Source organism: Pseudonaja textilis, chromosome 2, assembly GCF_049901715.1.
Source record: "Pseudonaja textilis isolate UNSWEBS1 chromosome 2, rPseTex1.2, whole genome shotgun sequence".
Lineage (NCBI taxonomy): Eukaryota > Metazoa > Chordata > Lepidosauria > Squamata > Elapidae > Pseudonaja > Pseudonaja textilis.
This window is the reverse complement of record NC_141991.1, coordinates 238,370,526-238,384,352: the sequence shown is the minus strand read 5'-3', so window position 1 is coordinate 238,384,352 and position 13,827 is coordinate 238,370,526. Positions and strand designations below refer to the sequence as shown.

Here is a 13,827-nt window from a genome sequence, read left to right as displayed (position 1 = left end):
CTCCATAGACTTTCAGAAGGAGACAAACCAGTTCTGAATTCTTGCCAAGAAAACTATAGGGATTAATCCAGACAATTGCCAGGTGTCAACAGTGACTTGAAGGCACCAAAACCCAAAACCAAACTCACCAATCCAGTCTTTGCCTTCGTCAGTACTTCTATCCAGCCACTGGCTTTATTCCCCAAATCCTCTGAAACAGACTCATGCTTTTCCTTCCTGAGGGAGCTCTTATCCAACTATCCAGCATTCCCTCCAGCCAGCTAATCTCCCAGACATAAAAATCAGCTGCTGCCAATGAGAAACTCTGTAACCATCACTCCAAAAGAAATGCTAACTTTGCAGCCAGACAATGTGGTGGCAATTGAAAGAAATGTGCTAATCCCAGGTCAGTGCAACCTGCTAGCAGAAAGGATAGCAATGAAGTGATGACCTTGGTGTGATTTTTCTGGGATGATATAAAACTCTTCTTTTGTTTGGAGTTGTTTGCATTTATGAATCAAACTCGTATGCAAACAGCAGGTCTGGGAAAGTTTGTGTTACCTATCTGCAAAAATTTTGTTTAGGTTCAAGACTGCACTGCGTAGAATTGGGGAGATGCAAATATCAGCTTAGAATATTAAGCTTTGAAGATTATTGCAAATTTAATAACAGACCTAAAATAGAGTAATATTTTATACTGTACACACACATACATATACACATACATACACATGCTTCGTAAATAATTACTGCTCTAAGTAGATGGAGCAATCATTTGTAAAGGATGAATACCATCATGGATCAGAATTATTGTTTTCTTTAAAACGGCCCTTAAAGCCGTTCGTCCCCCAACCTGAAAACTATTTCTTCTGAATAATTTGAAAAGAACTGAGGCCAATGTTGGATTCCTGTTACAGGTACTGATGTCTGGAACCTTTAAAGTGCTTCTTTCACCTATTCTCCACTTCTTTCCTTAATCATATACTACCTCCTGTGCGGTTCTTCATTCCAGTGTCTTTCATTCCAACATGGTGCATTGTCCCTAATGTCCCTTTAATGGGATGTACAGAGTTGTCAGGAACAGACCACAGGTTGTCTGCGAATCCATGGAGAATGCTCTGGAAGAGAGTTTGTAAAGTGTTACTTAATTGTGTTAAGCAAATCAATATTATTTGTATTCTACCCTCATTAGTTTTACAAGTAACTCAGGTATACCTTCCTCCATCTATTTTCCTCAGAACAACAATCCTATGAGGTGAATTGGTCTGAGACAGCTGCCTTTCATGGCTAGGACAGGACTTGAACTCAGGACCTCCTAGTTTCTAGCCTGGTGCCTTAATCAGGCCAGAAATTCTTTAAATTCTTTTTTTCTTAATCCTTAAAAATTCAGACTTGTTACACTTGTCACATTCAGTCATTATTTGTGAAACATGATGGACAAATAACATGACTGTTCAACCCTCTAACCATTTTTAAATGCTTATTTTGGTCTTATTAAGTTTTGTTTTGAGCAGAAAGGGTGATATAAATTAATGAAGTATTACAAACATTTCGGAACAAGAGCAAAACATTCTTTTTCCTTTGTTCTTACCACCTACATGATAGAATTATTAATTTACAACAGAAGTAATTGCTAGTAGATTTTTTACCAACTGGTTTTTCCCCAGACTAAATAGTATCATTTATGTATTAAAACCTTCCTGGCTTCACTTTTCTCCAATATCTTTTTAAGACAAGCCCCAAATAATCATTAGTGGTTTGGGAACCTATTTTGGGTCAGAAAAGTAATTTTTAAATTTTATTTAATTTCTTTGTTACCTTCTGGGAGGAGGCTTTGTGCTATCTGAAACAGAACAACTAAATTCTGTAATAGCTTTTCCATAAAGGATCAACCTTGTTAATTTTCAAAGCTCTTTTTTCTGCTATGTATTCAAAATGGATTCTGATTAATATACATAGGATAGGATAGGATAGGATAGGATAACTTTATTGTCACTTTGAATGTATGCTAATTGGCATACATTAAAATTAAATTACATTGCATACAGCACTCAAAGCAGAGGTGGTATTCATCAGGTTCTGACCAGTTTTGGAAAACCGGTAACGGAAATTTTGAGTAGTTTGGAGAACCGGCAAATACCACCTTTGACTGGAGATTTTACAGTATCCTTCCCTGCCATACCCACCAAGTTACGCCCACAGAACCGGTAGTAAAAAAATTTGAATCCCACCACTGACTCAAAGGATCTTCACCTCTAATATAAACATAAACATGACAAGATAAAAAAATAAATACAAAATTATGCATGTACCCATATATATGACACAGAGAAACAACACAGTCTAGTTTGGATGTATACGTGTGTGTGTGTGTGTGTGTGTGTGTGTGTGTGTGTTTGTGTATCTTAAGAACTTACCAAATGTCAAAAACTTCTCTGTCCAGCTGGACTTGAAATAAGCTAGGGCAATCTTTAGCAGTAGGAACAGATAACAAGCTAAATACTCATTTTATTGTAAGATAGAATTCCTTGGAGAATTGACACTCATCAAGATAATTGCATGGTGTTTAGCGTATTCTCTCCGTACCCAATGAAATATATCAGTTGGTGTTGTAGTAAATAGCTTACTACTCTAAGTTCATTGGGTAGAAGTTGGAAGTCTCAAATTCCTTCCTCATAAGACTTCTAGGTCTTTGCATTCTAGCCCTGTCTCTTGCTTTAGGAAAACAACACGTGCTTTCTGCTGTACCATCCATCTTCCAGAGGCATTTTACCTGGTGGCTGGTCACTTAAATCTGGCACATGAGAAATAGAACCTGTACTTCAATTCTGGTGATTAAAAAGTAAAAATGAAACAATTCCTAAGGCACTAAGAAGCATTGCAATATGAGGTCAAATGTACCATATCTCTGAGTCAGCTGCGAAAAGTTTTGGATATTCCACTTCTGTTCTTTATTGATGGGAATTAAGTGCCAGGCAAAGACACCAAGTCAAAATGTAGTGTGTTTGTTCATATGCTATCTGTCTGTCTGTCATGTCTATCACTATCTAAAGGCATTGCATTTGTAATTTATTTTCTATACAATACATTATCAAAATACAACCAAGAATGCCTTAATTAATCATGTCCTGCTTAAAGGTACCAACCTAGACAAACAATACTTAATTATAACTATGAAACAATACAACATCATGCTACATTTTTTGGAATAACTTTTTACTAACAATAGGTAAAATCTCAGTTTAAGTTTCAGACAACATACTAAAATGAGTTTAATCTAACAGGGAAATAGAGTTTTCTGATTTTGAGTCACAAGAGAGAGCCATGCCAGCCAAGGATGAAACTATGCTTATTCTCATAATGCTATAAATAATAATTACAGAGAAACAACCACAACCCTTTTCAAGTTCACGGCACAACTGAATATTTATCTTGAGGAAAATTTGACTTCTGAATACCACTAACATTAAATGAAGTGAAGGAGGATTGTTTATACATTTTAGGCAGAGTGTTTTGCAACTAAATGCCTGACTGATTTTTCTGTGGGAACTTCTAGCAGTGAAAGAAAAAATATATATTATCCATTTCCATATCGCTGTCAAGATGGACATCTCCATATAGTCAAGGGCGGTTTACTTTGTTTCAATGAAACCTTTACTTTTTAATGAAAGTTACAGTAGTCTTAATGGATTCTCATTGAAAATGTCTGCATTAAATTCAAAGAGTTTGTTAGGTATAACATTGGTCACCTAACTAGTTTGGGTAAGATAATATATATATAAGCTATGATTCTTAGTTTAAAGTGTGTGTTACTTTAAATGCAAAGCATGTATTTTGGGTGTGGTGTGAAAACACCATAAGAGGGAGCAAGAGATGCTGATGAGAAGCTGACGATTCCCTGACGCTTTGCTGGCAATTACTGGAGTTGCAGACGGAAGAGAGGAGTTTCTGAGTTTGTTGCATATCTCTCTCTACTGCGAGGAGATAAATTACCGGACTGTTATTTTGTAAGTGTACCGACCTCTCATTTTGGACATTGGAATTTGCAAATGAATAATCCCTGGACGGACTGAAATAGGTGTATGATATATGGACTGTTTTGACTATGCTTAAACTCTTGCTGGAATAAAACTATTTAATAGGCACTTGTATCTGCTTTTACTGAGTGTAAGCTACACAACACTTATCTCACATATTTTGCCTGCCTGACTGACTGCCCTGTGCAGATCTTGCTAGGGTATATCCCTAACAGAGTTGTATAGCTCTTTCCCAAAATCCCACACTATGCAATGGTACTGTATAAGTTAGGAGTATAGATTTAGTTTACTTGGTTAGAATGAGGTTCCAGTCAAAAGGTTTAAAATGAGCCTGGTGGGAATTTGCTAATTGCCAGAAACTGTAATACTTCGCTAGCAGAAATAATGAGAATCCATCCAGCAACTCTTTATGGATTCCATCTCCAGTTCCCATACTACCTGAACTAGTACGGCTGACATCACTAACTGATAGTATTTTTATTTTAACTATAGCAGAAAGCCTAGCCTGGATCTATGTTCACAAATGGCAAGCTCAGCCTTTGTATGTGGGTTATGTCATTCTCAGCACGCCAGAGGACACCAAGAGGCCTTTATAACTGATGGCCAGATTTAGACTTTGAGAGCACAATGTGAGTGCTTTTACAAAATGGCAGTTATGGAGCAAGGCCAGTCACAGAACTGCAACTTCATCAAGAAGGAATTAGAATGGGCTTATTCCATGCCAACCCTAGTAAAACTACTTTTTAATGTGGTCTGTTATCATTGCTTCCCTTTGCCTTTTTAGGGAAGGGAGGAATTGATCCTATTTCAAATCGAGGCATTGGATTTGAGTCACTCTGACTCCCATTGTCTAATAATTCTTGGAGAACCATTTAAAAAAAGTCTAGTGAGCCTAATCAAAAAATAAGGTGGGAAGGCAAGGATGACTGATACTGAATAGCACAGAGAGTCAGTGTTCCAAGTAACAACCTCCAACTCAATAAACTCCGAGACAAGCATTTCTTCAAAGTTCCATTTTATTAGAGTTGTCATATTGGCACATCTGGGAAAACACAAATCTGAGAGTTCCAGTATTCCCTTCCCAAAAGAAAATCAAAGATCCATCCTCTTCACCCACCAGTCCATCACATGGTCCAATTAAACATCATCCCAACTGGAGACATATTTCCAGACACTCTTCTCCAGGTGCAGGGTAACATGTCCTTGACATCATAAGAAAGAATGTTGTTGAGTCTAATCTTCTACCTCTCTATGAAATCCCCTCTCCCAAATTCCCAGGCACTAAATCTGGCAGCCTCCAAGCTTCCAAGTAAAATATGGTTTCCAAGGCTGGCACAGAGAAGTTGAAGTTTGCCATCTTGCCTTTGTCTATGGTAGATATGATGTGTGGCAATAAAGAATATATGGTTGGCCTGTATTCATGCCCCTTTGTGGGAGAGCCTATTGTCTATATTCTCTTCTCCATAGCTCAGTCACATGACCTATGCTGTACAATTATGCTGTAATCATATGAATCTTCCATAAAAACAAATAAGATGGTGATGCCTTCAAAAAGAATTTTAACAAAGAAAGTAGTTCCTTCTGAAACATGGGCAATTCATGAGCTAGAATAAAATGTAGGGCTATTTTTCAAAGTCACTGCTAATGTATGATTAGCTAAACAATGGATAAAAAAAAGAATTACACTGAAAAAGAATTATACTGAAAAAGAAGGAAGGCTCAAACAATATTTTATATCCATCCTTTTTTTAAAATGTAAAATGAGTATACAGTATAGTCAATTCAGTAAATAAGCATATACGTCCCAATTATTTATCTCTTAGATTTATAACCTGGCTTTAATTTAGGAGATCATAATGGCAAGCATAGGCCTCCCTCCTTCAATTTTTTACCCATAATATTTCAGTGTATTGTGGAATTTTCTGAAAAAGAAAAGGAAAAACTACAATTCCTTTGTGCCATTCAGAGACAGACAACAAACAAGAAATTCAAGAAATGCAGAGAACAGGCATGACGAGAAGAAGAGCACCTACTCATTTCTACCTGTCACACCACTGCAAAAGTCACAGTATGTAAATTAGCAATTAGTAATTCAGAATTTCAGGAAAGAATTTTGCAAAGGATGAGTTTGGGAGCAAGAACAGCAAGATTGAACTACAACCCTTTCAGGGTTCAATGCAGAACCAGCCTACATGGAAAATAATACTTCCAATACTGGAAGTTTTTAAAAAGAGATTTGACAAACATTTGTCTATTCGCCAAAGCACCTGAAGGCAGGACAAGGAATAATGGGTGGAAGATTAAAGAGATATCCAACCTAGAAATATAGAGAAATTTCCTTACAGTGAGAACAATTAATCAGTGGAACAATTTTCCTCCAGAAGTTCTGGGTGCTCCATCACTGGAGGTTTTCAAGAGGAGATTGGGCAACCATTTGTTCTGAATTACACAGGGTCTCCTACTTGAGAAGGGGTTGGACTAGAAGATGTCCAAGGTCCCTTCCAACTCAGTTATTCTATGTTCAATGAAATAAGTAGAATGAAGTGGACCAAGTCAAAATAAATAAAATGAAACACAAAGTGTCAGCGGTTCTGCCAAGTTTCCTTCATAAGAGTTGGGGCTAGCATGATGTCAGCAATATCCTGGAGACAAATATAACAAGAGTTTAGCTGACAGGCTTCAAGGAATCCACAGGTTTTCTACTATCCCATTTTTTTTATTTTGAACACCAATTGCAAATGAGTGTGCTTACGTATGCTTGAACACCCATGTGCACATACTTATGAAGCCCATCAACTGAAAAGAAGTTGTACCACAGCGTGGAAGATTCCCAAGGACTGTAAGCTTAGCAATCACTGCCCAGTAACCCTTATCTCTTTTTTCCAAATCTGGGTCAAGGGCCTTTGCTTGTCAACCAATTGTTTAACTTGCAAATCAGCACACAGATTGGATATTGCATTCCACTCGATAAACAGATTTGAGCCTTTTATTATGTTCCTCTGCAAATAATTTCAGAGGAATGGTTTGGTATGAACACTGATTGAAGTGGACATGGATTAAAGAAATCCATTCTTCAATCTGATATCCCCACAGAAGGTTGGATTATAGTTCTCGTATTTTTCTACAAACGTCTGGGAATAATGCAGGCTTTTTACTCCAATCTGTCTGAAGGGCATGAATCTGGGAAAGATCAATCTGTCTCTATAGTTTGAAAATCTAAAGCTCAATTCTCAATGCTTACCGACCCAACAATGCCAGAACAATTATCTTCGTGGTTATGTTGAAGTAAATTCTGTCATGATCAATACAATTTACTCCTAAAAATAAGTCCATAGGTCATAAATATTTAGAACTGTTCCAAAAACTGCAAACTGCCTCTTGTTTTCTTTTGAAGATGTCATAAATAGCATGTGGACCCCAATGCTTTAACTTAGATAATGCAGGTGAACAATAAAGAATAGAACCCCAGTTTCTGCCCAAAACGACCTCAAAATGTCCTTCTTTTTCAAATGCTGCTAAGTATAATGCCAACTCCAAAAAGTAGCCACTTGTTCTATTTGTTTTCTTAAAACCTCTCAGATTTAACTTGAAGAATATTGATTCAGAACATCTCAACCTCTCACACACCCTTTTTTTTTGGAGGCGGGGGGAGCAGAAATTTACATTTAGATAAATACAAACGGGACACATTCCAGCTAGCCAACCAGCTCTCCACCGGCATGGTTGGGCTTCCCTTCAAATGAATAAGTGGGTATCCATTCAAGTCTATTAGGACTGAAGTCTAAGACTATGGCAATTAATAAGAGAGTTTAATCAATAAACTCTTATTTACTTAGTAGTTTAATAAATAAAATATGGTTTAAAACAATTGGTTGTTTGCACAGATGTTCCCAAATATGAAAGGATTACTGTTTCACATATATTTAAGACAAAGGATGTTTATGACAGAAAATTCATAAAAAATGCTGTCTGTCCTATCACACAAACATTATATGATGTTTAGAGAAAAAAAAATTATAGAATGCTGTTAGAAAACTCAAAAAGTGAGGACAAAGGTCTTTATTAAATGAAAGCTTTTTAATTTCTGTTCTTGAACAGCTCCCAGATGTTTCAATGAGGCTGATGCCAAAGAACATTCCAGAAGATTGTCTCCAATGCAATCAGACCAAAATGAATCATGCACAGAGCATGCACAGAGAACAAAAAGGAAGTTAAACTTTAGCACTGGGACACATTTCCCTTTATCTCATTTGTGCAGCATTTTTCAAAGTAAAACAAATGGACACAAAGGTCAATTGCAAATACCCTCAGCATAAATGGAGCAAAAAATTACAACATGCCAAGATAATGAAGGTTGTATTGCAATGCACACTTACATGGGAGGACATTTGCAGTGACTTCAGCTTTTATATTGACATATAACAGTTGTAAAATGAAGGTGCAAATTAAATACAAACGAGGTAAGATTTGTAGCAATTATTTGGATGAGAAGATGATAGGAACGGATATCAAAGTTGCAGATGTCACAAAATTAATACTGCAGAAGACAAATAAAATTCAAAATTCAAAATTCGTGATAGGTTTGCAAAATGGGTTGTGAACAATAGGAAAAAAATCTGACAGACAGAAATCAAATGCACATGTAGAAGGAGGGATTATGTGTATTGGCAACAGTACTTGTTTAAAATCCTGAAATTGTAGTTGATTATAAGGTAAATGTTGTCAGCAGCATTGTAGCTGAAAACAAAGTCAAATACAGTTAGATTATATCACCATAATATACTAATTGATACATTTTATTCTGCTTTGGTCAAAATCCTACCTCAAGTTCTAGGTTCCAACAGTTTCAGACAAAGACAAAGAGAGGGATGAAAATTTGAGAAAACTGAAGAGAGTAACAATCAAATGGTATCTCTCTACGTCTCCACTTGAGAATCAGAGAATTAGGAAATGAAAGATTATCATCATCTTCCCATCCCGATCATAGTTATATTGATTTTATTGTTGTTGTTAGATACATAGTCAGCCAGGTGTTTAGACTGGATTTGGTTTTTCTAACCACCTATCGAGTCCTTTCCAAGGACCTGGGTTAGGCTGTTATTTGATGGCATTAAAGATATTGTCAGAGGAAGCAAGCTCTTTCCAAGCTACCATTTTCAATTGACTGATGGTGATTTCATCAATGCCAGTGTTATTACCACTAATACTATTATTCTATACACATCCTGTTGCAGTGTTCTTCAACACTGCTCTTTTGATGCTCTTCTGATTGTTTAAGCTTTCTGTTGTGGTTCCACTAAATCCAGGATATCACATCAGGGAAGACAGTATTAGTGCATAAGTGCATCATCATGCCTACCGTCCCTGTCCTATTGTCCCCATTTATTCGTACCTATTTCCTGTATTCTTACTCATGTTTATACTTATACCTAGTATCTTGTAAGTGATTGACAAAATAAAATAAATTAAAATAAATAAATCTTGTGACAAGGAAGAAGTAGGGTTAATTGCATTATTCTCTGGAAATGTTCATTCTGCTAGGAAGACTGGGGCCAATATTACAGGGAAATATTTTAACATATGATATTTTGTAAGTATTTCCTTCAAGCCTCATAACCTAAGGATTTCCTCATTTTGCTCATTCTTCATGCACTTATAAAATACATTGCACAATCCTGATTTAAGCCATGAAATTGCACAACGGGTTTAGCATGCCAGCTTGATAGATAGTTCCATTATCCATAAGACACCTTCACTATAATCACTTGTAAGAAGGTATTATACTACAGAGGGCTGGATTTTGGAGCAAAGTTTAATTGGAACCAGTGGATAAATTTCCCTTATAAGTGTTCTGAATGTTAGGTTTCATCCCATTTGGGAAAGTTCACAAGAAGTTGAAGAAAACAACCCAATTTCACCAACTACAAAGATTCAATAATATATCCTACATAACAAAATAATGTTCACCCCTCTTATGTTTTGTTTTCCTTTCTGCCTACGTGAGGGATGACTTGGTACAATCTTCTGGGCTTCCTTTACAGCCATCCAATTTGCTATCATTATCTTTTCTCTTCCATTTTTGTTCAATAGTACCCGGTGAGCAGCCAATTGTTTATATGTCTGCAATTTTACTATCCATAAGAACTATTTATAGCAGGTAATACTCAATGCCTAGAACAGATCAATATAGCCATAAGTGCATAATGGATTCTAATAGAAATGACCTTTAAAATAAATTCAGGATAATTAAAAAGTTATTAACCTGAATATTGCACTTTTAAAAAAAGCAAACTTTGGAGTATAGTGCATGAAAGAAAAAAGCAGATGCTGAAGTTATGGAATCTCTTATAGAAGTCCTGATTTAACAGGGATCAACAATCTAAATAATGCTGGTAATCTAATCTAAGTTATTTTGCCAAGAGTATTTAAAGAATTTAAAGTAATTTTTGTTATCCACAATCCAATTATTGAATGGTAAGAAATTCCAGGATTTTGCTCATATCCAAGTCAAGTTTCTTTTACAAAAGGATCCCTGGAGATGTTACGCCATTTTTAAAATATTTAAATCTGTTTATAGGTACAGCAGTTGGGCATAGTGGGGGGCCAACAGCCGGATATTAAACAAGTGGCTATCACAGGTGCTCATGAATCAGCTTTCTAGAGATAGTAGAACACAAAGTTTAATGAGATTTTTCCATTTGCATTGGTACATGCTTGTGTCTAATCAATACAGAGGTTTTCTAGCCTAGGTTTTCAAAAGTGGAATTCTTGCTTGAGCTACTGCTCCAGACAAATATTGTGAAAAGAGTTTAAAGTTCTTTTCTCGGCAACCATGGAAGGAAATTCCCCCTTCATCCTATCTTCTGGTTCTTTAGAATTTCTCCCCAACTCCTAGGGTCCCTTCCAACCCTATTATTCAGTGTTCCGTGTTGGTATGTTCCCACTATCTTCCCAATTGTCCTAACATGGCTGACTCAGGAATTCTGGGAGTTGAAGTCCACAGGTCGTAAAGTTACCTACTCCTTTCTTAGACAATATGGTTGCCATCCATTGCTCAGCAACTGGTTGGAGGAAGAGTACTTTCCCCTTTCTCTTCTTATGCAAAAGGCTCCAAATTGGTTGCAACCACCTAGCTACCATTGCTTTGCTCCCTTACCCTCTCTATGGACTTGCTGGAGGGAACAGAGCACAGGGTAGAAGGGGTGAGCAGTGAGAATGCTCACATAGTTGTGGAAAAGTGCTGCAGAGTTGAAGCTGCTGACCCTTATGGAAGACCCTGGAGATTGGAAGGGTAAACTATAGTGAGATTATTTGCAAATTACCGTGTTAAAACGTTCATATCAAAATAATACAAGTGTTTGCCTATCAGCTTGAAGGTACCAGAGCAAACCTGTCCAACTGGTTTTCCCAATGTTAAGAAGTTCCTATTCTGTCCAGTAACTAAATCTGGAGTATGATTTTGCTTCCTTTCCCACCTCCCCTCTGTCTTTTTCTTGTGGTAAACCTGTATGTGTGTGTTTATCTGTCTCTCTGTAGATATGTGTATATGTTATATTTAACAATAATGCAGACAGTCCCATAACAATTCCTTTTCCAATTTTACTCTGCCATTTGTGAACCTCATATTTTAAATGTGTGAGTTTCTAACCTTTGAAACGTGCCCTTTCTGCTCCTTAAACATTATATTATCCAACCAGATTTGCAAGCTAAGCAGCAGCAGAAATATTTTCCCCAATTCTTCCTGCAGTGAACTTAGCCCGCTATATTCTAGGAAAGTAAATATTGAATTATAATTTGCATGAACCAAAGTTTATGTCAATCTCATGAAAGCTTTTTTTTTTTTTTAACCTGATCTATTGTTGCTCCCTGGAGATCTTTTTTCATTCTCTTCATCATCGCTGTCACAAGATATTGGCTGAACATCTAGCTTGTATTCCGCTTGATTTATACCACATTCCTGTTTTGTAAAGTTTTTCAAAGCAACAAGACGGTGATGGATGGCTGCATAGAGGGATTCAATGTCCTTTGTGCTGGCCTATGTGATAGACAGAAAGCATGGACCCATGAGGTGTTGTATTCCAGAGCATCAATGAAAAGCTGAACAAGCAGTAAGGAAAAAAAAAATGAAGAGCCATGTAGCAATAAGAGAAAGTGACTGACTCCTGAGTGATTCAGAGACTTCTAAACAGCAAACTTGTAATGCTTTACAACAGAGGTTTTCAAACTTGGCAACTTTAAGACTTGTGGACTTCAACTCCCAGAATTCTCCAGCCAGCTGGCTGGAGAATTCTGGGAGTTGAAGCCCACAAGTCTTAAAGTTGACAAGTTTGGAGACCCCCTGCTTTATAAGATCAAGGTGGAAGCGGAAGTGTAGGTCCAATACCATCATTTTTACAGAGAAATGCCATGAAATTGGAACATATGGATGTCCATCAGCTGTCTTTTTTTTATCTGTCAAACAAAATATCATTTGCTATTTGCTGCACTGTACTTTATTTTTTATTTTTAAAATACATCTGTACTCAAAAACCAGCCTTTTCTGGATGGTTTGGAGCAGTATTTCTTAAACTCTTTTTCTCTCAAGACTCCTTCCCAACTCTAAAAATTATAGAGGAGACCCCCAAAAGACCTTTAGTTTGTATGGGTAACTCTATTAAAAACGAAAATTGATGCATTTGCTTCTACTACTGTTTTCACAATTATTTGATGGGATTCTAATATTGTATTACTTTTCAACAGAGGCTGGGAAATAAATCTAATTTTGCAGGCCCTTGAAAGGGTAACTTTTTAAGAAAAACTGACTTAGAATAACACAGTAGAACATCTTTAGGTAGTGTTAAGCAGCTCTTAGCCCAACAGATTATTTTAAGGAAAAAGCTCTATTGTTTATTTATGTACTGTATTTTGTATACTAATTACCATGATTCAGGTTTTCCACAAAGCAGTTTTAGGATACAAACTGAGTAACAAGTAAAACATCTAAAATGTCACATGTATTCTTATTTGTGTGTCTTATTGCTTCTTAAATGAAGGCATTCGTAACTTCTTGCCAGTATTTCACTGTCAAAAAAAAAACGGGGGGGGCAGGAATATTTTGGAGTAGTGTGCAAAGGAATGCTGCAGAATATTGATAAAAGTCCAGAAAATATTTTCTGGTTCAACTAATAGTTTAAAAAAAAACTTTTGAAAATCAAAGTGTCAAATCAAATTAAAATGAAAAACTTAAATATCTTATCCTTTTCTAGGATCACACAGGATGAGCCTCAGTGGCACAGTGGTTAGAGTGCAGTACTGCAGGCTACTTCTGCTGACTGCCAGCTGCCTGCAATTTGGCAGTTCAAATCTCACCAGGCTCAAGGTTGACTCAGCTTTCTATCCTTACGAGGTGGGTAAAATGAGGACTCGAATTGTTAGGGGAAATATGCTGACTCTGTAAACCACTTAGATAGGGCTGGAAAGCAGTGTGAAGTGGTATATAAGTCTAAGTGCTATTGCTATTGCTATCATCACCACCACCAATCCAATGAATATGTCAGATCTTTGAATTGGGTATTTTCCAGCTATTCAGGTTTTATTCAAGAGGCTAAGGAACCATCGGATTCTTATTCTTACTTGTATTAGGAAAACTTTGACGGAACCATCCTCCAGATCTGTTGCTGTGACGCACACACTCTTCCGGTTTGCTCTTTCTATCACCATCTGAGTCCACAGCTTGGTGTTAAGAATAAGCCTCATGCTTCCTTGATTTCGCATGACTGCAAGCACAAGAAACAATATCAAAAAAGTAGGCAAGGAAACTGAAACATATTAG

At 36.7% G+C, this 13,827-nt stretch overlaps 1 protein-coding gene across 2 annotated transcripts in view; it reads right to left on the bottom strand.

The window, feature by feature from the left end:
* Positions 1-664: 664 nt before the first annotated feature.
* Positions 665-13,827, bottom strand: part of RANBP3L (RAN binding protein 3 like) — a 49,320-nt gene continuing 36,157 nt past the window's right edge. The window contains exons 12-14 of one of the 2 annotated variants that reach the window (XM_087927385.1): positions 13,629-13,771; positions 11,865-12,051; positions 665-1,097 (exon numbers count right to left, since the gene is read on the bottom strand). In XM_087927385.1, coding sequence (XP_087783511.1) covers positions 1,054-1,097; positions 11,865-12,051; positions 13,629-13,771 — 374 coding nt within the window. In that variant the 3' untranslated portion in view covers positions 665-1,053. Of the gene's footprint in view, positions 1,098-11,067; positions 11,293-11,864; positions 12,052-13,628; positions 13,772-13,827 lie in introns of those variants that run through there. The other variant, XM_087927384.1, reaches the window with a different exon arrangement.